This window comes from Gorilla gorilla, chromosome 4, assembly GCF_029281585.2.
Source record: "Gorilla gorilla gorilla isolate KB3781 chromosome 4, NHGRI_mGorGor1-v2.1_pri, whole genome shotgun sequence".
NCBI classification, from domain to species: domain Eukaryota; kingdom Metazoa; phylum Chordata; class Mammalia; order Primates; family Hominidae; genus Gorilla; species Gorilla gorilla.
In genome coordinates, this window is record NC_073228.2 from 32,835,596 (window position 1) to 32,863,266 (window position 27,671).

Sequence of the window (27,671 nt, forward strand, 5' to 3'; positions counted from 1 at the left end):
CCTGGGTCCAAGTGATTCTCCTGCCTCAGCCTCCCGAGTAGCTGGGATCACAGGAGCACGCCACCAGGCCTGGCTAATTTTTGTATTTTTAGTAGAGACAGGGTTTCACTATGTTGGTCAGGCTGGTCTCGATCTCCTGCCTCCGCCTCCCAAAGTGCTAGGATTACAGGTGTAAGCCACCGCACCCGGCCTATATATATTTTTAAATTAAAAAACAATGGCTTTAAATGTAGCAAGATGTGTTAAATACATATTTCCTATATATTGAGACTAAAATCTACAATTCTATTTGTCCAACGTTTCAAAATTAGTGTGTCTATGGAAATGTAATCAATTACACAAGAGTTTAGGTATGTTAACTTACTTTGTACTTACCTAATTGGTGATATATCACAATATACCACTATATTGCCATCTGATTGGTGATAACAACTAGATGGTGATAAAAATTAGATGGTGATATAGTGGCATATTGTCATGTGGATGCTGGTGAAAGTTACCATAGATTGGTAAGAATTTTTTTTTTTTTTTTTTTTTTTGAGACGAAGCCTCACTCTGTCACCAGGCTGGAATGCAGTGGCGCAATCTTGGCTCACTGCAACTTCCGCCTCCCGGATTCAAGCGATTCTCCTGCCTCAGCCTCCCAAGTAGCTGGGACTACAGGGGTGTGCCACTACACCCAGCTGGGTTTTGTATTTTTAGCAGAGATGCGGTTTCACCATGTTGGCCAGGATGGTCTCGATCCCTTGACCTCATGATCCACCTGCCTCAGCCTCCCAAAGTGCTGGGATTCCAGGCATGGGCCACCGTGCCTGGCCCAAGATCTTTTTTTTTTTAGACAGGGTCTTGCTCTGTTGGGGCGGTATGATCACAGCTCACTGCAGCCTAGACCCACTGGGGTCAAGCCATCCTCCCACCTCAGCCTCCTGAGTAGCTGGGACTACAGGCATGCACCACCACATCTTTATCTTTTTTTTTTTTTCTTTGTAGAGACAAGGTCTCACTATGTATTCCAGGCTGGTCTTAAGGGATCCTCCTGCCACCTAAACCTCCCAAAGTGCTGCAATTAAAGGCATGAGCCATTGTGCCCAGCCTGATTGATAAGATTTGGATCACTTAGCAAATTGTTTCACAGTACAGGAATTTTTAAAGAATAGTCTGCATTGACCAGGCAAGGTGGCTCACGCCTGTAATCCCAAGACTTTGGGAGGCCAAGGTAGGTGGATCACCTGAGGTCAGGAGTTCAAGACCAGCCTGGGCAACATGGCAAAATCCCACCTCTACTAAAAATACAAAAATTAGCTAGGCGTCATGGCACGTGCCCATAATTCCGGCTACTCAGGAGGCTGAGGCAGGAGAATCACTTGAACCCAGGAGGCGGAGGCTGCAATGAGCCAAGATTCCGCCACCGCACTCCAGCCTGGGTGACAGAGTGAGACTCCACCTCAAAAAAAAAAAAAAAAAGAATAGTTCGCATTAATATACTGGATTAAAAAGTTTAGTTTAGATAATATTCATTTAAAATATGGTATCTCATCAGGCCAAGATAAGAACAAAACCGTTTAACTAAAGTACCAGAATTGTGAGTCAACTAATTGTGCTTTTTCTGGAATTAAATCAAGTATCTTCATATTATTACCAGATAACCTAATGTATCAACTCGTTTAGAAGATAATTTCAAGACTAGTATCTTAAAAAAAATCCCAGCTAGGCTGGGCTTGGTAGCTCATGCCTGTAATCCCAGCACTTTGGGAGGACGAGGTGGGCGGATCACCTCCTGAGGTCAGGAGTTCGAGACCAGCCTGGCCAACGTGGAGAAACCGTCTCTACTAAAAGTACAAAATTAGCCAGGCGTGGAGGCGCATGCCTATAATCCCAGCTATTTGGGAGGCTGAGGCAGGAGAATGGCTTGAACCTGGGAGGCGAAGTCCGTGGTGAGCTGTGATTGCACCATTCCACTGCAGCCTGGGCAACAAGAGTGAAACTCTGTCTCAAAAAAAAAAAAAAAAAAAAAAAAACCAGCTAAAACATTATTTTAACAAAAACAAAATTTTGGCTCAACATGGTTATACAACATTCAGTTATAATAGAAACATGTTTAATTATGGAGAGTAAAACAGAAACGAGAAAAAACAGATATCATCCATGTATTTTATATTCTTTTCTAGAACAACCAATCTTTATTAGAAAGTTGTAGCCACGTTTACAATAAATATCAACAATATAATGAAAAAGTAGAACAAATTAGTTTCCAAATACTGAACTCCTGTAACCAAAACACATTTTGGATTTGGGAAAACACAGTAAACACATACCAAAAACACAGCCACACATACCAAAAACAAAAACCAGCTCAAGTACAGGATTGAACTGGCTGGAAAACACTTATTGTGTTACTGCCTTAAGAACCCCACGGAGCACCTTGTAGCTCATTAACTGCACATTTTCCTTAGGGGGGAAACAAGGTCCTCTCTCAGTCACATATGCATAAGGAAATCTCAAAACCCAAAGGCCATCAGGTGGAAGGGTGATTTCTTGTTTTTCTGGGTAGAATACCGGACATGGTGGTGGGCCTGGTTGAACCTGAAAAACACAGGTAGTATAATTATTTTCACATTTCTCAATATGAAACAACTGAAAGATAAATGCCTAAACAGACGATAGGTTCAAAGAACATATAAGGCCAGACCTGGTGGCTCACGCCTGTAATTCCAGCACTTTGGGAGGCTGAAGCAGGTGAATCACGAGGTCAGGAGTTCGAGACCAGCCTGGCCAACATGGAGAAACCCCATGTCTACTAAAAATACAAAAAATTAGTCGGGTGTGGTGGCGTGTGCCTGTAATCTGTTACTGGGGAGGCTGGGCAGGAGAACAGCTTGAACCCATGAGGCGGAGGTACAGTGAGCTGAGATTGCACCACTGCCCTCCAGCCTGTGCAACAGAGCGAGACTGTCTCAAAAAAACAAACAAATAAATAAATAAAAGAGTATATAAGATTAAGCAGATATGGGTACACTCCTAACTCTAATTGTATCCAATAGTATATTATTTAGTCTCAAATATTATTCTGCTTTCCCCCAGAACTTTTTTTTTTGCAGGGGGAATGGAGTCTTTCTTAGTCACCCAGGCTGGAGTGCAATGGCGCGATCTCAGCTCACTGCAACCTCCGCTTACAGGGTTCAAGTGATTCTCCTGCCTCAGTCTCCCAAGTAGCTGGGATTACAGGTGCCTTCCACCACGCCTGGCTAATTTTCTGTATTTTTAGTAGAGACAGGGTTTCGCCATGTTGCCCAGGCTGGTCTCAAACTCCTGACTTCAGGTGATCCGCCTGCCTTGGCCTCCCAAAGTGCTGGAATTACAGGCGTGACTCACTGTGCCCGGCCTTTTCTCCAGAATTTTAACTTCAAGTTCTGCCTTTGAATGAAATGATGTGAATTGATAGCGTGAACGGATTAAAATACCCACAATGTATTTTTTAAAAAACAGAATATTAGGTATGGAAGGTATTTAAATTTAAGACCTGTTTAATTAAATAATTCGTTTTTTAGTTTAATTTTTTGTAGAGATACAAGTCTCACTATGTTGCTCAGGCTGGTCTTAAACTCCTGGGCTCAAGCAATCCTCCCACCTTGGCCTCCCAAAGTTCTGGGATTACAAGCATGAGCCACTGCCCTCAGCCTGAAATAATTAGTTTTGAGGCTAACTTGTACTTTTTAAAATCAATCAAAACAAACATCAGCATTTTTTACTTGTTTGGGGCTGCAGAGGGTTATATTTCTTACCTGAGGCATCAGTATTATCTGCAAAGGAGCATCAGGAACCACAACAAAAAGCCTCATAAGTTGAGCATAATGAGGTTTCAGCCCTCTACCTTGAGAGGATGACAGAATATATAAGGGCATGTCACTATTTAGGGCTTTTAAAGCTGATTCCTTTGGCCCACTTCCCATTACTTTCATTACTTTGTCAGGCCCAGAGCACATGAATCTCCGACCTCGAGAGTCTTCATATTCAAAGCCCACAAAAGCTCGAGCTATGTCATCTCGCCGTCTTCCTCTTCCCATTACAACTGCACTTCTCTTTCCAGGAATAGCTTTATTTGGAGCAGGCCAAGAGTTTGTGTCTAAGTCTCCTTCATCTTCAGCTCTAGTCCTGATGACAATGTCCCAAGGCATAAGATAATTTGTTCCTGGAATAAAGCCCTGTTGGTCCAAACCTGTATGAAAGTTATAAGACTTAGCAGGGCCTAGTTTAACCAAAGACCAGCTGGAGAATTTGGGTAGGAGACCTTTAGGGCAATTTGAATGTAGCATGCCTGGGAGATACTCAACTGTGGATGCCTGTCGATCAACCAAGTTTGGTCTCTTCTCAGTTTTCACTTCTACTTGACCATGAACTTCTGGATTATCTCCTCCTGCTTGTGGATCAGCTGGATAGGTACCTAAGCTATCTGTGGATTGGCCCAAACTCAAAGCTAAACTCAGGCTCGTGCTCTCTCCTTGGGTTTGAGGTTCTTTTTCTTTAAGTTTATCAGCATCTGAATCTGGAGGAGCAGGAGAGGATTCATTTTTAGCAGGAGCAGGATCTGGAGTACTTGGTTCAAATACTGGGAAATTGATATGATCCAATTTTCCACAACACTTTTCTTCCAGAAGCTATAGAGGGTAAGAAAAAAAATCCAGTAAGTTTTTCATTTTAAATAATACATTCTTCATTCTAACAAGATCAATAATTGATGTGTAAGTAAATATGTACACATAAAGAACTTGCTCCTGTTTATATATTATACTGCAGTTGCATTTGCTTTTCTACTTACTCTGCTATTGAAAATATGTTTTTACTCAGATGATATTTAACAAAAAAAGACAGAAGAGGAAGAAGAAAAAATTCAGTCTACCTGATAGAAGTCATAATTGGCTGCTTTGATATCAAAGGGATCATCTCGAGGTGCTTGTTTCCTTCCACAGTTGCAAGCACCAGTAGATCGAGCTCGGCTATTGTGATATAGCACAGGCGGATTTCTATCAGCCTCTGGTTTTTCTCCTGGAAAATATAACAGCCACTATTAATTTCACAAACACAATGTGCAAATTTACTTTGCATTCTACAACATCTAACCCCACAAATACTCCCAATAGTTCTTTGGAAAGAAAAACAAACAAAAACCTTACCTAAATACACATAACAGAAGAAGCAAGTGAAAGTATATAAAATAATTTATATTATAAATCTAAAGTTTAGAGTTTTTAAGTGAATTTTTCCTCCTGCTACCATCATCTAACATAACATTCATTTTAGTTCTACAAATCCTCCAAGGCAAAAATGTTAATATGAGATGTCTGAAATTTTATACTACTTAATAATTCTCACTTACCAATTCACTAGGACGTATCCTTTAAATGAAAAAAAATAAGAAAGTAGTCATAGCTGATATTTTCCTTTTACAGCAGGAGAGAAAACGTATAGCTGATGCACCTAAATTTCTGTAGGGCTCTTTCTAAAATATCAATACCTAGTGAACAGACTATCTTAAAACAAGAATGAAAACACAGCTCAAAGTTTTTATTTCAAAATGCTGAAAAAATTTTAGCTACCTGATTTAGGTAATGAGTGAAATTTGTGCACACAGTGTTGATCAGTTAAACTCCTCTCCTCACAGAGCTGATGGCCATTGCTCCAAAATTTGTAGCAGTCCTCATGTAACTGCATGGCGTATTTGTGAAATGCTGGACCTCTAGCATGTTGACTGTACACTCGAAGAGCCTGGGCAAGCTGATTCTTATGGACAGTCATTGTGTAATTATGAGGCAAATTTGACTGGTAGGCACTGTGGGCCATGGGTAAAGCTTTTTGGCATCGATTTTCTGAGAATTTTGTGTCAATATCCAAAAATCCTTCCAAGACTTTAATACTGCTTAAAATCTTAGATGTTAGCTCTCCAGTGGGTGACCCCAAGTCCTCCTCTTTCCCATCAATAGCCACCTCATACAGTTTTGAAGCTGCTGAGATCCACTTCTGATAAGTAGGAAGTTCAAAATGGGAAGGCTGTGGGTTCCTGCCCACACTGTCATCGAAACCTTTCTTGCTTAGAACTAGCTCCACATGCTGCCATAGGAATTCCCGAAGAGTGAAATCCACTAGCTGGCCTGAAGAACTGGAACTGCTGCTGTCAATGTGAAAGGAAAGTTGTTGTCGGCTGTGCTGCCTCATCACCTGGTATCGCCTAGGCCCAGAAAGGGGTGCAGGCACCAGCAAAGATTCCGGGTCCTTCACAGTACAATGACTCCTAAGTTGGTCCAGCAACATACCTACTGGGTCCTCCTCCTGGCTTCCGGGTACTATGTACACGAAAGCTTGGTTGGCAGGCACAGTAAAGAGGCAGTTGATGCTCTGATTAGTCAAGACACGACTCTTCCGGAAGATTCTATAGATCTGGTCCTCCAGGGCATGCTGCAGCCTCCTTTTGGGAGAATGTTTCTTAGGCTTGTCTGGATGAGCTGGGTCCTGGTTCCGAGGAGGTTCTACCTTGAGGGCTCCATTGAGTTGAAAGAGGAAAAGGAGTCTAGGTGGGCAAGGTCGGCAGTTTAGCTTCCAGTCTTTGCCAACTGGACAATCCTTAATGGCTGTTTTAAGGAGCGGCAGGACCTTCTGTCTCAGCCCATCCAGGGCTCTGAATACTCGATCATAAGTGATATCAAAGGAACAAGTGGGATGGACCAGAAGCAAGATATGACAGACAGAGAATAGGTAAAGGAGACTGAGGCACTGTAGCTTCTCTTGATGCTTCCAGAACTCGTGTGCTTCTGCATGAGGTAAAGAGAGTCCACCTCCAGCTTCCCCGCTCTGAAGAGCCCGACAAGCCCGTAGAAGCTGTGAATTGTCACAGATGGAGGTGAGGAGAAGATACAGAACTTTGCTTTCCTGATTGTAGTAGGCCTGCAGAAGGCTGTAGTCCTGGGAGCCTGCCTCAGTTCGGTTACCTTCCGCGACAGCTCCACTTCCCCGAACTGAACCCCCGGCTGCAGCCCCAGGGTCCTCGGCTCCACCGGCCTCACCCACGGCGCCAGCCTCAGTTCTGATTCCAGGTCCTGGATCCCCAGGATCTTGGTGGCGAAAGAGGGGAAAGACCTGTCGGTCGCACACCGTATTCACAAGAGAGAACTTCTCGGAATTCAGGCGTAGAGCCGTCTTGCCGAAGATTCCCACAACGCAGATCTCATCCTCCCGCCATGGAGGCTCCGGTCCGCCAGCCGCGCTCCCTCCGCCCTCAGTAGGGGACCCTCCGGGACTTTCAGAGCCCATCCAGGCTGACGCTCCCATTAGAAGGTCTCTTAAGCTCACGGGACCAGCCATAGTGCAGAGCCTTCTCTAGAGTCCTTCCGGTCCGTTAGTAAAACCGACCGGCTTTCGTCCAATTTTGAAATCCTTCCTCCGCTTCTTCAGTTCCTGCTTTCCCGTCACTTGAGTTCCGCCTCCTCTTCTCCTCTCCTAGTTTGTTTCCTCAACTGTAGGAATTGAGATATCAAAAACAAAAAACAAAACAAACAAACAAAAAAAAACTGGGGACTACTGCGGTGGCTCACGCCTGTAATCCTAGCACTTTGGGAGGCCGAGGCGGGCGGATCACCTGAAGTCAGGAGTTCGAGACCAGGCTGGCCAACACGGTGAAACCCCATCTCTACTAAAAATACGAAAATTAGCCGGGCGTGGTGGCGGGCGCCTGTAATCCCAGCTACTCGGGAGGCTGAGGCAGGAGAATCGCTTGAACCCGGGAGGCGGAAGTTGCAGTGAACCGAGATCACACCATTGCACTCCAGCCTGGGCAACAAGAGCGAAAACCGTCTAAAAAAAAAAAAGCAAAAATTAGGCGTGGTGGCGCATACCTGTAGTTCCAGCTGCTCAGGAGGCTGAGGCAGGAGAATTGCTCGAACCAGGAGGTGGAGGTTGCAGTGAGCCGAGATCACCCCGCTGCACTCCAGCCTGGGCGAGAGAGTGAGACTCCGTCTCAAAAAAAAAAAAAAAAAAAAAGATTGTGAAATATCTTTGTATGTAAATTATAACTTGCAGAACCTCTCTAACTAGAAGGCATATTGACAAATAGCTGCCAGGATAAAACTTACAACCAGATTTAAATGTATAATTATAACGTTTATTATTCTGGGGTTTTGTAAAAAATAAAAATCTTTGAATCTAAAAAAATTACAGCACTATACAATAACATGACTGAATCTTATCTTTAAAATAAATGTTGATTGAAAGAAATCAGAAACAAAAGTGTATATACCCTATAATTCTATTTTTTTTTTTTTTTGAGATGCAGTCTTGCTCCGTGGCCAGGCTAGAGTTCAGTGGCGCGATCTCGACTCACTGCAACCTCCGGCTCCCCGGTGCAAGTGATTCTCTTGCCTCAGCCTCCCAAGTAGCTGGGATTACAGGTGCGTGAGACCACACCCAGCTAACTTTTGTATTTTTAATAGAGACAGGATTTCACCATGTTGGCCAGGATAGTCTCAATCTCCTGATCTCATGATCTGCCCGCCTCGGCCTCCCAAAGTGGTGGGATTACAGGCGAGAGCCACTGCGCCAGGCCTGATTTTATTTCTATAGAGTTCAAAAGCAAGCAAAATAAACCATTGCATTTAGGGGTGTGTTCTTACTAAAAGCAAGGAAATATTTATTGTACCAAGTAGGTCAGTGATTACTTAGTGAGGGAAGGGATTATGATATGGTATATGTATTATATATATACATAATAATATATATTATATATATTTTGAGACAGAGTCTTGCTCTGTTGCCCAGAGTGGAGTACAGTGGCGCAATCTAAGCTCACTGCAAACTCCACCTCCCAGGTTCAAGTGATTCTACTGCCTCAGTCTCCCAAGGAGCTGGGATTACAGGTGAACCACCATGGGCGGCTAATTTTTGTATTTTTAGTAGAGATGGTGTTTCACCATGTTGGCCAGGCTGGTCTCGAACTCCCGACCTCACATCATCCACCCACCTCGGCCTCCGAAAGTGCTGGGATTACAGGTGTCAGCCACCGCACCTCGCCTCCGGCCTAAAATTTTTTTTTTTTTTTGAGACAGAGTCTCACTCTGTCACCAAGGCTGGAGTGCAGTGGTGCTATCTGGGATCACTGCAACCTCCGTCTCCTATTCTCTGTCTCCGTCTCCTCAAGCAATTCTTCTGCCTCAGCCTCCCAAGTAGCTGGGATTACAAGCACGTACCACCACGCCCACCTAAATTTGTATTTTTAGTAGAGATGGGGTTTCCCCACGTTAGCCAGGCTGGTCTTGAACTTCCAACCCCAGGTGATCTGCCCACCCCGGCCTCCCAAAGTGCTGGGATTATAGGTTTGAGCCATCACGCTCGGCATTGATTTTTTAATTCATATATTTTCTATACTTACTATATACTTTTTTGTTTTTCTGAGACAGAGTCTCACTCTGTTGCCCAGGCTGGAGTGCAGTGGCCTGATCTCAGCTCCCTGCAAGCTCCGCCTCCCGGGTTCATGCCATTCTCCTGCCTCAGCCTCCCAAGTAGCTGGGACTACAGGCGCCTGCCACCACGCCTGGCTAATTTTTTGTATTTTTAGTAGAGACCAGGTTTCACCGTGTTAGCCAGGATGGTCTTGATCTTCTGACCTCATGATCCGCCCGCCTTGGGCTCCCAAAGTGCTGGGATTACAGGCGTGAGCCACTGCGCCCGGCCAATATATACTTTTCTATAGGTATTATTATTTCTAGTTAAAAAAAAGGTTAAAAAGGGAAAAACCAAAGCTTTTATTAATCTTTATTTAAAGATGCAAGGTAGAACACATTTTAACACTGGTACAATGGCAGTAGCAGCTTTGCAAATGTTTATCTATATGGACTTTTTTTTCCTGCCTGGCTTCATTATATAGCAAAGCATTTTTCTTTTTTCTTTTTTTTTTTTTTTTTGAGACAGCATCTTGCTCTGTCACCCAGCAGGCTGGAGTGCAGGTGGTATGAACACTGCTCGCTGCAGCTTCAACCTCCTGGACTCAAGTGATTCTCCCACCTCAGTCTCCCGAGTAGCTGGGACTACAGGCACACGCCACCATGCCCGGCTAATTTTTTGTTTTTTGTAGAGACAGGGTCTTGCAAACGTTGCCCAGACTGGTTTCAAACTCTTGGCCTCAAGTGATCCTCCCGCCTCAGCCTCCCAAAGTGCTGGGATTACAGGTGTGAGCCACTGTGCCTGGCCCCCAAGCCTATAATTTTTTAATTTATATATTTTTCTATACTTAACATATACTTTTTTTTTTTTTTTTGAGACAGTTTCGCTCTTGTTGCTCAAGCTGGAGTACAATGGGGTGATCTCGGGTCACTGCAACCTCTGCCTCCCAGGTTCAAGCCATTCTGGCTCAGCCTTCCCAGTAGCTGGGATTACAGGTGCCTGCCACTACGCCCGGCTAATTTTTGTAGTTTTAGTAGAGACAGGGTTTCACCATGTTGGCCAGACTGGTCTCGAACTCTTGACCTCGGTGATCTGCCTGCCTCGGCCTCCCAAAGTGCTGGGATTATAGGCATGAGCCACCGCACCCGGCCAACATTTACTTTTCTATAGGTATTATATTTCTAGTTTAAAAAAAAGGTTAGAAAGAGAAAAACCAAAACTTTTATTAATCTTTATTTTAAAACATAACCAGATGCACCTTGGTTGTTTACATTCTCTGGTTGCCATTCAGTCTCAAAGTAAACACCGGGAGCATATGATAAAGCGTAGTTTAAGGAAGCCATAGCACTTACAGAGTTCTCAAATGGTTACAATATAAAATCTGTCATAAAAATCAGTAAAAGATGCAAGGTAGAACACATTTTAACACTGGTACAATGGCAGTAGCAGCTTTGCAAATGTTTGTCTATATGATTTCCACAGGACTTTTTTTTTTTGCCTGGCCTCATTATGTAGCAAAGCATTTTTTCTTTTCTTTTTGAGATGGAGTCTTGCTCTGTTACCCAGCAGGCTGGAGTGCAGTGGTATAAACACAGCTCACTGCAGCCTCAACCTCCCGGGCTCAAGTGATTCTCCCACCTCAGTCTCCTGAGTTGCTGGGACTACAGGCACACATCACCGCTCCCGGCTAATTTTTCATTTTTTGTAGAGTTGGGGTCTTGCAGTGTTGCCCAGGCTTGTTTTGAACTCTTGGCCTCAAGCGAACCTCCTGCCTTAGCCTCCCAAAGTGCTAGGATTATAGGTGTGAGCCACTGCACTGGGCCATAAAGCATTTTTCTTTTTCTTTTTTTTTTTTTTGAGACAAGGTCTCTGTTGCCCAGACTGTAGTGCAGTGGTGTGATCTCAGCTCACTGCAACCTCCACTTCCATCGTTCAAGTGATTCTCGTGCCTCAGTCTTCTGAGAAGCTGGGACTATAGGCACATGCCACCACACCCAGATAATTTTTATATATTTTTTTTGGTAGAGTCGGGGTTTCACCATGTTGGCCAGGCTGGTCTCAAACTCCTGACCTCAAGTGATACACCCACCTCGGCCTCCCAAAGTGCTGGGATTACAGGTGTGAGCCACTGTGCCTGGCCCCCAAGCCTATAATTTTTTAATTTATATATCTTTCTATACTTAACATATACTTTTTTTTTTTTTTTAAGACAGTTTCGCTCTTGTTGCTCAAGCTGGAGTGCAATGGGGCGATCTCGGCTCACTGCAACCTCTGCCTTCCAGGTTCAAGCCATTCTGGCTCAGCCTTCCCAGTAGCTGGGATTACAGGTGCCTGCCACTACGCCCGGCTAATTTTTGTAGTTTTAGTAGAGACAGGGTTTCACCATGTTGGCCAGACTGGTCTCGAACTCTTGACCTCAGTGATCTGCCTGCCTCGGCCTCCCAAAGTGCTGGGATTATAGGCAAGAGCCACCGCACCCGGCCAACATTTACTTTTCTATAGGTATTATATTTCTAGTTTAAAAAAAAGGTTAGAAAGAGAAAAACCAAAACTTTTATTAATCTTTATTTTAAAACATAACCAGATGCACCTTGGTTGTTTACATTCTCTGGTTGCCATTCAGTCTCAAAGTAAACACCGGGAGCATATGATAAAGCGTAGTTTAAGGAAGCCATAGCACTTACAGAGTTCTCAAATGGTTACAATATAAAATCTGTCATAAAAATCAGTAAAAGATGCAAGGTAGAACACATTTTAACACTGGTACAATGGCAGTAGCAGCTTTGCAAATGTTTGTCTATATGATTTCCACAGGACTTTTTTTTTTTGCCTGGCCTCATTATGTAGCAAAGCATTTTTTCTTTTCTTTTTGAGATGGAGTCTTGCTCTGTTACCCAGCAGGCTGGAGTGCAGTGGTATAAACACAGCTCACTGCAGCCTCAACCTCCCGGACTCAAGTGATTCTCCCACCTCAGTCTCCTGAGTAGCTGGGACTACAGGCACACATCACTGCTCCCGGCTAATTTTTCGTTTTTTGTAGAGTTGGGGTCTTGCAATGTTGCCCAGGCTTGTTTTGAACTCTTGGCCTCAAGCGAACCTCCTGCCTTAGGCTTCCAAAGTGCTAGGATTATAGGTGTGAGCCACTGCACTGGGCCATAAAGCATTTTTTTTTTCTTTCTTTTTTTTTTTTTTTTGACACAGGGTCTCACTCTGTTGTCCAGACTGGAGTGGAGTGGTGTGATCTTGGCTCACTGCAACCTTCACCTCCAGGATGCACATAATTCTCGTGCTTTAGCTTCCTGAGTAGCTGGGACTATAGGCACATGCCACAACGCCTGGATAATTTTTATTTTTATTTTTGGTAGAGACGGGGTTTCACCATGTTGGCCAGGCTGGTCTCAAACGTCTGACCTCAAGTGATTTGCCCGCCTCAGCCTCCCAAAGTGCTGGGATTACAGGCGTGAGCCACTGTGCCAGGCCTTTTTTTTTTTTTTTTTTGAGGCAGGGTCTGGCTCTGTTGCCCAGGATGGAATACAGTTGCACAATCTCAGCTCACTGCAACCTCTACCTCTGGGGCCCAAACCATCCTCCCACCTCAGCCTCACAAGTATCTGGGACTACAGGCGCACAACATCACACCTGGCTAATTTTTTTGATTTTTGGTAGAGACAGAGTTTTCATCATGTTGCCCAGGCTGGTCTCAAACTCCTGAGTTCAAGTCATCCACCTGCCTTGGCCTCCTAAAGTCCTGGGATTACAGGCGTGAGCCATGGTGCCCGGCCCTAGCATTTTTTTAATGATCTCTTATCCCACAAGAATGGTCAAGTCATTTAGCATTAAATGAATAGAGTACACAGTGGTTTACAATATTATAAACATTATAAGTGCCCCATAAAATATTATTGTTATAAATACTCAACTGCTTTATTCTCAGTGATTATTCCCTTTATTTTTACATAATGTAAATGTAGCTAGCAGGTTTAAAAAAAAAAACTTTTACTAGAAGCTGATATATATCTCTTAACATCACTACCCATCTAATTTTTTTTTTTTTTTTTTGAGACAGGGTCTCTTGCTCTGTCACCCAGGCTGGAGTGGCAGTGTTGCAATCTTGGCTCACTGCAACCTCTGCCTCCCAGGTTCAAGTAACTGGGACTACAGGTGCGTGACACCACACCTGGCTAATTTTGTATTTTTAGTAGAGATGGGATTTCACCACGTTGGCCAGGCTGGTTTCGAAGTCCTGACCTCAAGTAATCCGCCTGCCTCGGCCTCCACAAGTGCTTGGATTACAGGCATGAGCAACCGCACCCGGACACCTGTTTAATTTTCATCCATAAATGTGTTATAAATATAGATGTGGATCTCTGGCCGGGCGTGGTGGCTCACGCCTGTAATCTCAGCACTTTGGGAGGCTGAGATGGGTGGATCACCTGAGGTGAGGAGTTCAAGACCAGCCTGGCCAACATAGTGAAACCCCATCTTTACTAAAAATACAAAAATTAGTCAGGCGTGGCAGTGCGCACCTGTAATCCCAGCTACTCAGGAGGCTGAGGCAGGAGAATTGCTTGAACCTGGGAGGTGGAGGTTGCAGTGAGCCAAGATTGCGCCACTGCACTCCAGCCTGGGTGACAGAGTGAGACTTCATCTCAAAACAAAACAAAACAAAACAAACAAACAAACAAACAAAAATCTCTCTCTCTATATAGATGTGGGTCTCAAAAACAGGACTGCCTCTTAGGTGGTAAACGCTGTCCCCAGGTCTGCTTTCTAGTCTGGTGACTTTACAACAACACTCTATTTGGCATCTCAATGCAATATTTATCTGTAGAAATACAGTCTTTCTGGGGAGTTGCTTTTTACTTTTTAGAGATGAGTTCTTGCTCTGTTGCTAATGCTGGAGTATAGTGGAACAATCATAGCTCACCATAGCTTCAAACTCTTGGGCTCAAGTGATCCTCCCACCTCAGCTTTACAAGTAACTTGGACACTTAGACTACAGGTGTGCGTCACCATGCCTGGATAATTTTAAATTTTTGATAGAGACAGGGTCTCGCTATGTTTCCCAGGCTGTATTACTGTCTTTGATTACATAGGTCAGTGACAACAGGGAACTAGGTCTCACAGTGACCTGCTATGGACTTCAGAGATTCCTTGGCAAGGCATTGTCGAAAATATAAGGTTCATGTTGAAGTTGTCATAAAATTTTTATGTAGCTGTATAAATGTGGACAGCAGATATAAAAATAAGGAATACCTTAGACTTCTGTAAGCCAGATATAAGTACCTACCTAAGATGCTAGAAATGATATTCTAATTTAAATTTTTTTTTAATTTTTAGAGATGGGGTCTTGCTATGTTGCCCAGGCTGGAGTAGAGTGGCTATTCACAGGCATAATTATAGTGCACTAAAGCCTCAAGTGATCCTCCCATCTCAGCTTCCTAAGTAGCTAGGACTATAGGCATGTGTCACCACAGCTGGCTGATTTTTGTATCTTTAAGAGACGGGGTCTCCCTGTATTATGTTGCCCAGGCTAGTCTTGAATTCCTGGGCTCAAGCAATCCTCCTACCTTGGCCTCCCAAAGTGCTGGGATTACAGGTATGAGCCAAGAGGCTATTTTTTTTACTGTCATAACTGCACCTATACAGTACAAACTAGAGTTATCTAGTTAAATTTGAACAACCTCTCTAATCTAAATTGGGTAATTCCAGGATAAACATCACTTTGGAGATTCTATTTTCCCATCTGGTTCTCTTGATGATCATGCAAATTAGAAAATATCCAAATATCTGTATATACACTTGATATCACAGTATGTGTGGGCTCCATACATACTCTAATTCTCCAAATGCAATTATATTAGTATATCTATATATACCCTACTACATTAAAAAAAAGGATTTGGGTGGGTTTTTTTTGTTTGTTTGTTTTTGTTTCGCTCTTGTTGCTCAGGCTGGAGTGCAATGTCGCGATCTTGGCTCACTGCAACCTCTGCCTCTTGGGTTCAAGCAATTCTCCTGCCTTAGCCTCCCGCATAGCTGGGATTACAGGCACCCGCCACTATGCCCAGCTAATTTCTGTATTTTTAGTGGAGAAGGAGTTTCACCATGTTGGCCAGGCTGGTCTCAAACTCCTGACCTCAGGTGATCCACCTGCCTCAGCCTCCCAAAGTGCTGGGATTACAGGTGTGAGCCACTGCACCCAGCTGGGTGTTTTTATCTGTATTTGTTATGGATCATCTCATGGAGTGAGGCAGAGTTGGCATCAGTTTTGTTCATCAAAGCTGCTTGTAGAAAGTGGCAGAGTTGGAGTTGGGCTTCTAGGGTGAGCCAGCTATAAAAAAAAAAAAGTCCCAATTATAATATCAATTATATTCCTGTGATAAGTACAACTCTCCTTCTTTCTCAACAGAACCCAGAATTTTTTCATGGCAACACTGCATTCAGATTGCAAAAACCACTTTTCCCAGTTTCCCTGATGCAATCAGAAGTTCCTGGATAGGGCTTCTTTGAAGAAATGAGGCATAGCTTAATTAACATTTGCCTTTCTCCTTCTCTTGCCTAGAATGTGGACATGAGGCTTCAGGAAATGTAGCCATTTTGTATTAAGAGGATAAAAACCACACATTAAGGATGGAAGAACAGTGATTATATGGTGAAGCCACTGTATTATAGTTGTGGACTTCCTACTGCCCAAAGAAATATTTAAATTAAAAAAATAAGTCCGGGAGCTAAGCTATGAGGATGCAAAGGCATAAGAATGATACAGTGGACTTTGGGGACTTGGGGGAAAGGGTGGGGTGGGGTGAGGGATAAAAGACTATACATTGGGAACAGTGTACACTGGCTGGGTGATGGGTGTGCCAAAATCTCAGAAATCACCACTAAAGAACTAATTCGTGTAACCAAACACTTTCTGTTCCCCAAAAACCTATTGAAATAAAAAATAAATTAAAAAAAAAAAAGATAGTTGTGGGCCGAGGACGGTGGCTCATGCCTGTAATCCCAGCACTTTGGGAGGCCGAGCCAAGAGGATCGCTTGAGCCCAGGAGTTTGAGACCAGCCTGGGAGATATAGTGAGACTTCGTCTATAAATTTTAAAAAAACAGGCTGGGCCCGGTGGCTCACGCCTGTAATCCCAGCACTTTGGGAGGCCGAGGCAGGTGGATCACAAGGTCAGGAGATCGAGACCATCCTGGCTAACACGGTGAAACCCTGTCTCTACTAAAAATACAAAAAATTAGCCGGGCGTGGTGGCGGGCACCTGTAGTCCCAGCTATTCGGGAGGCTGAGGCAGGAGAATGGTGTGAACCCAGGAGGCGGAGCTTGCAGCGAGCCAAGATTGCGCCATTGTACTCCAGCCTGGGCGACAGAGCGAGACTCCGTCTCAAAAAAAATTAAAATAAAATAAAATAAATGAGTTAGTTGTATATATTTAAAAAAAAAAGTCCTAATTTATTTATTTATTTGTCAAGGCAAAGTCTTGCTATATCGCTCAGGATGGTTTCAAACACCTGGCCTCAAGCGACTTTCCGGCCTTAGCCTCCCAAAGCACTGGGATTACAGGTATGAGCCACTACACTCTGCCATGTCCCTATTTGATTAAACCACTATAGTCAGATTTCTGATACCTGAAGCCAATGCAAAACCTGATACAGTTGCTTCACAGTTTAAGAAAAAAAGAAGCCTAAGGGTTGGGTGGGATAAGTCATCTATATCTAACAACAATTTTAACTAGACATCCTCCTCCTGAGTAGATTTTGGCAGCACAACATATGCCATAGGTCTTATCTGTGATTTTTGTTGTTGTTCAATATGTGGCTTTACAATTTATTATCGTTTATCCATTTCCAGAGTTCTCAACTCACTGTACCTGCTATGAAGTGGGGGCAGTGACAACAAGGATCTTAGAGCTAAACAGAAAAAGCAAGGGGCTAAGACCTGTGAGGCCTCGTCCCTTTGCTCCTGCCCTTCACAATGTTGGGTATCACCAAGGAACTTGATTAGGGGTAGCATGCTCTAAGAGGAGGAAAGAAGAACCTGGTCACATCTCCACTATACAGAAAGCTGTATAGTGCCCAGTAGGACCAAGTTGATTGGTAAGAGAGAAATTATACTGTCCCACAAAAAGCACTGATTCTCAAACAGGGAACAAAAGGAAGACAATATTAGGGTGGAAAGTGTCAGCAGTGGAGTCTGCTATGTCCCTGCATCCAGAGAGAGAACGAACTATAAACTTCAAAGCCAAAGATGCCAGCAGCCCTGTGTTCCAGCACTCCAGCAGGGGCAGCCGATGGATGGCCGTTCTTCACAGATCTAATGATAGAGGCAATTAGGGAGATGACTAAGATCAACAGGGTTTGGAAGAAGTCACACCAGGGCCAGCTGATCTACTGGGTTGGGTATGTGGTTGTATATGAATGTGACAAAGAAAGCTCTCAAGACCTTTTCCTTTCAACTCTGCAGGGTCTGACTCCTAACTACATCTCCATCCCTGTCTTTCACCACCATCGGGCTCCCTCTGTATTACAGCCACACTGGTCACTTCTCAGTTCCTTGAATAGGCCATGATCCCTCACCCCATGGAACTCTTACGAATGTTGTTCTTTTTGCCTGGAACTCTCTCCTTCCTGACACTCATGGTGTACCCACCCCACAGTTACCCTATCCAGTAAATGCCTCTTCCTTCTTCGACTCTCACCTCAAGCATCATCACTTCCTAAGGGAGTCCCTCCTAGATCATCCAGGCTAGATCAAGTTCCTCTCTGGGTTCCCACAGAACCTCATTCCTTTCCTTCACAGCACATACTGCCATGTGATATTATACAAATATGGGATTATTTGATGAATGCCTATTTTCCCCACTAGACTGAAAGCTTCAAGACAGTAATCTGTATCTGTTTTTGCTTACCACTATAACAGTGTACTTCAACACACTGCTGGGCATATAGGAAGTGCTTAGTAAATATTTACTAAAAATATGTACTAAAGGGATTAATAAAATCAGACATTTACAGATAGACATGATAATCCTACCTATAGTTCTTTTTTTTCTTTTTTTGAGACAGGGTCTCACTCCGTCACCCAGGCTGGAGTGCAGTGGTGCAGTCTTGGCTCACTGCAACCTCCGTCTCCTGGGTTCAAGCGATTCTCATGCCTTAGCCACCCAAGTAGCTGGGATTACAGGCACAAGTCACCATACATGGCTAATTTTTTTTTTTTTGAGACTAAGTCTCGCTCTGTCACCCAGGCTGGAGTTCAGTGGCACAATCTTGGCTCACTGCAACCTCTGCCTCCCAGGTTCAAGTGATTCTCCTGCCTCAGCCTCCCGAGTAGCTGGGACTACAGGCGTCCGCCACCACACCTTGCTAATTTTTGTATTTGTGGTAGAGACGGGGTTTCACCATGTTGGTCAGGCTGGTCTCAAACTCCTGAGCTCATGATTCATCTGCCTCGGCCTTCCAAAGTGCTGGGATTACAGGCGTGAGCCACCGTGCCCGGCCATTTTTGTATTTTTTTAGTGGAGACAGGGTTTTGTCATGTTGGCCACGCTGGTCTCAAACTCCTGGCCTCATGTGATCTGCCCACCTCGGCCTCCCAAAGTGCTGAGATTACAGGCATGAGCCACTCACTGTGCCCGGCCAATCCTACCTGTATTTTATAGAATTTCATGAAGCCTAGATATGAAAATACTTTGCAAAATACAGTACCATTTAAAAATTATTGTTAATAAGAAAGCTGCTTTAAATTATGATCATAAATTATGATTATGATTATTTATTTGAGACAGGGTCTTGCTTTGTCACCCAGACTGGAGTGCAGTGGTGCAATCACAGCTCACTGCAGCCTTGACCTCCTGGGCTCAAGTGATCCTCCAACACAGCTTCCCAAGTAGCTGGAACTACAGACATGCACCACTACGCCTGGCTAATTTTTTGTATTTTTTGTAGAGACAGAGTTTCACCATGTGGCCCATCTTGAACTGCTAGGCTCAAGCAATCTCCCCATCTCAGCCTCCCAAAGTGTTAGGATTACAGTCATGAGCCACCACACCAGGCCAAATTATTTTCAAGCAAAGCAACCAATATTCTTTTCCTAAAGGGTTACCTGAAACTTTCTCCTTAAGGCCTGCGTCATCACTGGAGTCAGTCCTGTTCCTGTTTCCATATTTTCTTTATTGGTAAGAGGGGTTCCACCTGGGCTCCTGCAAAGGTATTGAAAATAACAGTAGCTGTGTTTTATGGCAACTTTTAAAATGGACGTAGAAGGCATAAAGATATGAGAGTGTATTACCTCTCTACATCAACTTTTCTAAGCAGTTTCCGCAGATCTATCTGACTTTTTCCAGGAGTGCTGATAAAACAAACATATAAAAATTAGAACTTTGGGAGGCTGAGGCAGGTGGATCACAAGGTCAGGAGATCAAGACCATCCTTGCTAACACGGTGAAACCTCGTCTCTATTAAAAATACAAAAAATTAGCCAGGCATGGTGGTGGGCGCCTGTAGTCCCAGCTACTCGGGAGGCTGAGGCAGAAGAATGGCATGAACCCAGAAGGCAGAGCTTGCAGTGAGCCAAGATTGCGCCACTGCACTCCAGCCTGGGCAATAGAGCAAGACTCTGTCTCAAAAAAAAAAAAAAAAAATTAGAACTTGCCAGATTTTATTATTTTTTTCCCAAAGGAAAGCAATCATTTCTATAGGCAACATGCTATGTGTTACATTAAAAAATAGCAGTAGAAGCAGGGTGCGGTGGCTCACGCCTGTAATCCCAGCACTTTAGGAGGCCGAGGCAGGTGGATCACGAGGTCAGGAGTTCATGACCAGCCTGGCCAAGATGGTGAAACCCCATCTCTACTAAAAATACGAAAATTAGCTGGGCGTGGTGGCGGGTGCCTGTAATCCCAGCTACTCGGGAGGCTGAGGCAGAGAATTGCTTCAACCTGGGAGGCGGAGGTTGTAGTGGGCCGAGATTGCGCCACTACTCCAGCCTGGGTGACAGAGCTCCTTCTCAAAAAAAGAAAAAAAGAAAAAAAATAGCAGTAGATGCCGATGGGAACTTAAGATGATATAGCCATTCCAATATGTAATACTTCTTGACCCAGGAGTTACATGTGTAAGAATCCATCCTAGGGAAAAACTCAGCCATGTACAGAGTTGATAGGCAAGGATGTCCACTGAAGACTTACAGAAATTAAATGTCATAACCTAAGTCAGGCGCAGTGGCTCACCCCTGAAATCCCAGCATTTTAGGAGGCCGAGGGGGGTGGGTCATTTGAGGCCAGGAGTTTGAGACCACCCTGGCCAACATAGTGAAACCCCGTCTCTATTAAAACATACAAAAATTAGCCAGCACTGTGGCACACGCCTGTAATCCCTGCTACTCAGGAGGCTGAAGCAGGAGAACTGCTGGAACCCGGGAGGTGGAGGTTGCTGTGAGCCGATATTGCATCACTGCACTCCAGCCTGGGTGACAGAGCAAGACTCCATCTCAAAAAATAAAAAAATACAAAAAATAAATAAATAAAACAGGTTGCTTTCAGAAATTATATAATATGAAAACTAGTATGTCTTGGAATCAAGCAAATATGGTATATGTGTGTATCTGTCTGTGTATAATCATATTGTAGATATAGTTTTTCCCATTCAGTATATCATGAACTCTTCCTATCTTTTTGAAAATTAAAGTGTCATTTTGACATCTTCAAAATATGCAGTTCATTGTATGTAAATTTCATAGATAAAATCCTGTTTTGAGACATTTAGGTTATGATTTTTTTTTTTTTTGAGATGGAGTCTCTCTCTGTTGTCCAGGCTGGAGTACAGTGGCACAATCACTTCTTACTGCAGCCTTGATCTCCTGGGCTCAAGTGATCCTCTTTCTTCAGCCTCCCAAGTAACTGGGACTACAGGCACACACCACTGCATCCGGCTAATTTTTAATTTAATTAATTTTTTTAGAGATGGGGCTCTGACTATGTTGCCCAGGCTGGTCTTAAACTCCTGGCCTCAAGCAATCCTCCTACTTCGGCTTCCCAAAGTGGTAGGATTACAGACATAACCCACCACGCCCAGCCTAAAATTCTTGATAGTATATCTTTTTCTCCCAAAATCTGTTATTAAATCAATGGCATATCTTATAATAAACAGCATCTTTAAATGGGGCAATAAACCATATGCCCAGAAAAAGACTAGAATGATAAACAGCAGTATGTTAACAGTGGCTATCTCCAATGATAGGATTATTTAGATAATTTTTGTTTTCTTTTTTAAACTTTTCTGTAGATTTCAGTTTTTCTATAATGAGCATATATAACTTTTAACATTAGAAATACACACAAAAAATCTTTTTTTCCTTTTCTTTAGGCCTTTGTACAACAATATCATTCTTTTAAGTAGTAGTAGAGCATAGTACTGTGCAGTTCCTTACATTAAGACGTTTGTAACTCGAGTCGATAACACTTTGGAGTTAGGTTTCAGGGTAACATGCTGCAAGTCAGAGACAGTAACTAGTGGATTCCGTGCTTTCGGCGATGGTATAAGCTTTAATTATAAAATGAGACATTATTAAAACAAATTTTAAAATATCACTCAAAATGTAAACATGCAAAAATGGCAAATATCTGAGTGCTGAGTTTGTGTAAGATATATCCAGTATTCTACCCAATTTTTATTCTAGAGCTTCAAAGGATGTCTCTACCTCTTCAGACTAAGGGTTGGGAGATAAAATTACCTAATTAAATCATTTCCTAATATATACATTTTGTTGGGAAATCCAAAACTACTAAAATAAAAACATCAAAAACTTAACTTGAAATGAAATGACTTCTCCCTCCAGCACCCCCTACCCCAATTGTATACAAATTGAGATGAGGTCTTGCCATATTCCCCAGGCTGGTCCTGAACTCCTGGGCTCAGGTGATCCTCCCACCTTGGTCTCCCAAAGTGCTGGGATTATAGGCATGAGCCTATATTGTTAAAAGCAAAAAGAGCATGTATGTGGTCAATTACATCTTACCTTCTTCCTTTCATCTAAACTCTGTGTCTTCTTTAATTTTACAGTCAGCAGATCTTTAACTGTTATCTGCATGGGTCCATCTTTTTTTAATGGTCCAGCCTTAAAATACATGGTAAGGTTAGAATTCAAATTGGAACCAGCACAACTGGTGAAATGCAAATCCAAATCTAGTTTTTAAAGACTCAGAGTTAAGAGGTAACTCTTATCTACCCTAGGAACCTGTCATATTCTTTCTACTCAACCAAGAATAATCCTATTTTTATCACCCATTGAAAAGCATTCATCAAAATGTAAGGCTTCCCCCACCCCGCAATTTTGTTTTTATAAGCTAAGACTTTGCTAACAAATAAGAGATGGATAGTTTCCTGCAATATTGCATCTTCCCCGGGAGTCATTATAATAAGACAATAGTTGAAGGAGTTAATCGGGTTAAAGTGAAGTTTTGCTTGAATTACCTAGAAAGATGACTCAGTTTCCACAGAACAAGAATGTATACAATCAGAGAGGTATAATTAGGGCAAATATAACAATAGGCTCCAGGTTTTGTTTTGTGTGTGTGTGTGTGTGTGTGTGTGTGTGTGTGTCAGTATTGGGAAGACTCTGGATTTAATTCAGCTACATTAAACCAAATTATCCATGGTGAAAATTCAGATTTTAAAACAGGGTCATGCCTGTCTTAGTGATTCACAAATTGTCTGGTCCCCTTGGTAAATAAGTAACTGAAATAGAGATTGGTTCTCCAGCCTAATGATATGAAACTTTGGAATCCACTAACTCTTTGTTCTGACTTTACTCTCTAAGCAATCTTCTATTCTAAATTTGGTTTCCTAGGGAGGTTTTCTTCCCTAGGAAAAAGCCATGCTGAGAAGCGAATAGGAATCTTCCACTCTACTGGGTTTCACACACATCACTTTCATTTCTCAATCCAGCTTCTAGGAATTTCTCATGAACTGAGATTTTAAAAACACAATAATTAAGATACGGAATCAGAACAAAATATAGCCTTCTGGCCCAAGCCCTGATTAGCCTGGCCTTAAAAGGCCACTTGGCTTTACTCCTATATTACACACTCACCAAAACATACCAAAACATCATTACTAGATTGTTACCTACCTGAAGTGCTTTAGCGAGACTGGGTTTTCTGAGCAACACAGGTGCTAGTGGTGGTGGAGGAGGTGGCAGAGGTGGAGGAGGAGGAGGAGGAAGACGGCTGGCTGGCTGTGGCAGTGTGGGAGGAAGCACAGCTTTGGAGTCTCCAGGGGTGATCAGAACGCAGGCAGGCACATTTGTAAGTTTACCACTCATGTGACATGTTTGACCACAGCTTGGACAGGAAGAACTTTCTGAGATAGTCTGGAAGAAGACATCACATTTGGCAAATAAATAACAAGCTAATTTGATTCTTGAGGGTGAGAGTCATCAAAATAATAGCTACCATGTATTGAATTCTTTCTCAGTGTACCATGTGCTTCCTGATATTTTCTCATTTATAATCATAAGTTTCTTCATTTCATTCATTCGTTTATTTTGTATGTGCTATATGCCAGGCACTATAGGTACAATGTGAGCCCTGTGTGTCACCTCATGGAGCTGACAGTTCGGTGACAGAAGACAGACATTAAACATGCACAGAAGGCCAGGAATGGTGGTGCACACCTGTAATCCCAGCACTTTGGAAGGCTGAATCCAGCGAATTGCTTGAGCCCAGGAGTTCGAGACCAGCCTGGACAACATAGTGAGATCTCATCTCAAACAAACATGCACAAACACACTTGAAACAAAACAATATTTCAATAAGAGCAACGAAGTGTGCTATGAGCATGAACAGCTGGAGGCTTGGGACGTGATATTTAGCCATGATCTCAAGAATAAATTGAGACTTAGCAGATGAAGGGAGATAAGGACTAGGGGAAGAGTTCCTTGCAGAGGAAAAAAAAATTTAATACAGCCAGGAATATAGTACTTTCAAGAAACTGATAAAGCAAAGGATCTGGAACATGACTACTGTGGACTGAATTGTGTCCCAGAATTCATATGTTGAAGTCTTAACATCCAGAACATCAGAATGTGACTATATTTGGAGATAGGGTCTTTAAAGAGGTGATTAAGTTAAAATGAGGCCATTAGGGTGGGGGTCCTAATCCATTCTAACTGGTGTTCTTACAGTAAGAGGAAATTGGACATGCAGAGAGATATCAGGAATGTACTCACACAGAGAAAGACTATGTGAAGACATAGAGCGAAGACAGCCATCTACAAGCCCAGGAAGGAGCCTCAGAAGAAACTAACCAAGAAGCCACAGACTTCTTGCTTCCAGACTGTGAGAAAGTAAATTTTTGTTGTATAAGCCACCCAGCCTGTGGTATTTTGTTATGGCAGCTCTAGCAAACAAATACAACGACCCTATGAAGTAAAACGGTGTATTAATTTCCTGTGCCTGCTGTAACAAATTATCCCAAACTTGGTGGTTGAAAACAATTGAAGCTTATTTTCGCACAGTGCTAGAGGCGAAAAGTCTGACATCAAGGTGTCGTAGGAGCTTCACTGCCTCCCATACCTCTGGGGAAGAATCGGTTCCTTGCCTCTTTTGGCTTCTAGTAGCTGTCAGCACTCCTTGGTTTGTGGCTGCATCACTCCAATCTCTATCTCTGTGGTCACATTGCTTCTCTTCTCTGTATACATTCTCTGTGTGTCTCTCTCATAGGGGCACTTGTCCTGGGACTTAGGGTCCACCTAGATAATCCAGGAAGATCTCCTCATCTTAAAATCCTTACCCTAATTACATTTGTAAAGCCCTTTGTCCAAATAAGGCAGTATTTACAGGTTCTGGGGATTAGGACTTGAATATACCTTTTGGAGGCTTCCATGCATTCAGTCTCCCACAAATGGTATCATCCCAAATTTATAGAGGAGGAAACTGAGGCCCAGAGGAGTTAAATGACTTGCCTTTTTCTCCTTTGGCTAATTCATCCTGAGGCACAAATTCTGGGAGCAGGGATGGAATTCCAGAAGCTTCTCTCCAGACCAATGAGCACAATGTTGAGACATAGGGGCCTTGCTTAGGGGAGTTTGGAGTGGATATTTTCTTGCATATATCAGTCAGGAAAATAGAAACCACTCTGGATATTGAAAAGAGGGGTAATGTAACACAGGCACTTGGTTACATTTATAATGGAAGAGCTGAGAGGCCTACTGGGTACCATGAGGCAATCTAGAGATTAGCAACAGCAGGAAGGCATTAACTTCCTGAGGCTGGAGAAACAAAAGGTGGAGGTGGTGTATCCAGAGGTCTGGAGGTAGGTTTACCCAGAGAATCAAGAAACATTAGCTGGGTGCGGTGGCTCACGTCTATAATCCCAGCACCTCGGGAGGCCGAGGCAGGTGGATTACCTGAGGTCAGGAGTTTGAGACCAGCCTAGACAACACAGTGAAACCTCATCTCTACTAAAAACACAAAAATTAGCCAGGCGTGGTGGCGGGCACCTGTAATCCCAGCTACTTGGGAGGCTGAGGCAGGAGAATCGCTTGAACCCGGGAGGTGGAGGTTGCAGTGAGCTGAGATTGCGCCACTGCACTCCAGCCTGGGTGACAGAGTGAAATTCTGTCTCAAAAAAAAAAAAAGAGAAAAAAAGAAAGAAACATGGAGTATTTATCCAGTGGGAGATGGGGCCAGGAAGGCAACAACTACCATTGCTGGAGAAATCACGCAGTAAAGAGGAGGGGAAGAAACTCCTTGTCTTCTCCCTCCCTCTAGTCTCTCATCAGTGTCTCGCAATAAGCCATCATAACCAGGAACCAGGTGACCTGGAGCTTGAGGAATGTATCCTGTAGGAGCCAGCCCTCCCAGCAATACAGAGCAGAGCTTCTGAAGTGGGGCAAACAGGCCCAGGGACTAGCCCTCACCTGTAGCCATTCCTCCTTCTGGTAAAAGCACCTGGGTTTCCCTTCATTCCCTCAGTCCACGTGATCTGGTCAGGATACTCACTCAAGGACTAGACACATAACCCAGGCCAAGTTCTCTTGGCTGAGATTGTTCTGTTATGAGAATAAGAATCTAAGACTGCCAGCAGCCATGTTGCTAGTGCAAAGGGAGCGTCTGTCTGAGAAATAAACTTACTGTAAAGAAGGCAGAACTGAAAGATGAGACAGAGCCAGAATGCTGACAATATTATTTGAGCCTCTGAATCCAGTCATACCCTAGACTTACTGGTTTTATGGGCTTAAGCCGGATTGCACTGTGTTTCTGTCACTTGTGGCTAAAAAGAATTTTGACTTCACTAAGAAAGCCTTCTAGGTGCTTTCTTAGTGAAGGAAATAACATAAGCTTCATTCTTAATTCTTTTTTCTTTTTTTTTTTTTGAGATGGAGTCTTGCTGTGTCGCCCAGGCTAGAGGGCTGGAGTGCAGTGGCGTGATCTTGGCTCACTGCAACTTCCACCTCCTGGGTTCAAGTGATTCTCCTGCCTCAGCCTCCCGAGTAGCTGGGATTACAGGTGTGTGACAACACGCCCAGCTAATTTTTTTGTATTTTTAGTAGGGACAGGGTTTCACCATGTTGGCTAGGATGGTCTCGATCTCCTGACCTTGGGATCTGCCAGCCTCGGCCTCCCAAAGTGCTGGGATTACAGGCGTGAGCCACCGTGCCTGGCCCATTCTTAGTTCTATATCATCATCCTCCCTGGTACATTGAGATTAGTGATTTGGGGTTAAAATATAAGGAGAGCTGAAATAGGAGAAAAGTCATGAAAGGTAGAGTGTGTACACTAGAGGTGAAGGAGAGAAGGGAAGGTTTATAGAATTATTTCACACATACACACACACATTCATTCTAGACTTTTTAAATTAAAAGAAAACTTTTTTTTTTAGAGACAGGGTCTCACTATGTTGCCCAGGCTAGAATGCAGTGGGCTGGAGTGTCCTGAGGCTCAAGGAATCCTCCCACCTCAGTCCCCTGAGAAATTGGGACTATAGGTGTGTATGCCATGACCAGCTAAAAAATTTAATTTTTAAGGTCTGTTTGAATACTGCCTTGTCACCCACAGCAAACTTCTCTGACAAAGTTACAAAATTATAGGAATTCAAAAAAGCAATGACTTTACTTCCAGAACCAAAATCTCAACTGGTCAATTAGTTTTATTTTATGTTTAATTTAATTTTTTTGCTATTTATTTTTGGAGTCCCACCTAGTCTCAATAATTTTATTTAGGCCTGGTGTGGTGGCTCATGTCTAGA

General features: G+C 43.3%; 2 protein-coding genes across 3 annotated transcripts in view; both read right to left on the bottom strand.

Moving 5' to 3' along the window:
• Nucleotides 1-2,150: 2,150 nt before the first annotated feature.
• Nucleotides 2,151-8,001, bottom strand: SMG8 (SMG8 nonsense mediated mRNA decay factor). Of its 2 annotated transcripts, XM_055386732.2 has the most exons (5): nt 7,884-7,989; nt 5,595-7,505; nt 4,898-5,043; nt 3,783-4,655; nt 2,151-2,583 (listed from the first exon to the last, which is right to left on the bottom strand). In XM_055386732.2, the coding sequence occupies exons 2-5, from the start codon at nt 7,351-7,353 to the stop codon at nt 2,386-2,388; spliced, it is 2,976 nt and encodes a 991-aa protein (XP_055242707.1). In that variant the 5' UTR covers nt 7,354-7,505; nt 7,884-7,989; the 3' UTR covers nt 2,151-2,385. The 2 variants fall into 2 exon arrangements, with proteins under 2 accessions (XP_055242707.1, XP_004041301.1); XM_004041253.5 differs by having other exon boundaries at nt 5,595-8,001.
• A 2,620-nt stretch (nt 8,002-10,621) lies between these two features.
• The window catches only part of PRR11 (proline rich 11), a 51,447-nt gene continuing 34,397 nt past the window's right edge, over nt 10,622-27,671 (bottom strand). The window contains exons 5-10 of the mRNA XM_004041257.5: nt 23,554-23,793; nt 22,441-22,539; nt 21,853-21,965; nt 19,717-19,776; nt 19,531-19,627; nt 10,622-15,757 (exon numbers count right to left, since the gene is read on the bottom strand). Of these exons, the coding sequence (XP_004041305.3) occupies nt 15,689-15,757; nt 19,531-19,627; nt 19,717-19,776; nt 21,853-21,965; nt 22,441-22,539; nt 23,554-23,793 (678 nt within the window). The 3' untranslated portion in view covers nt 10,622-15,688. The remainder of the gene's footprint in view (nt 15,758-19,530; nt 19,628-19,716; nt 19,777-21,852; nt 21,966-22,440; nt 22,540-23,553; nt 23,794-27,671) is intronic.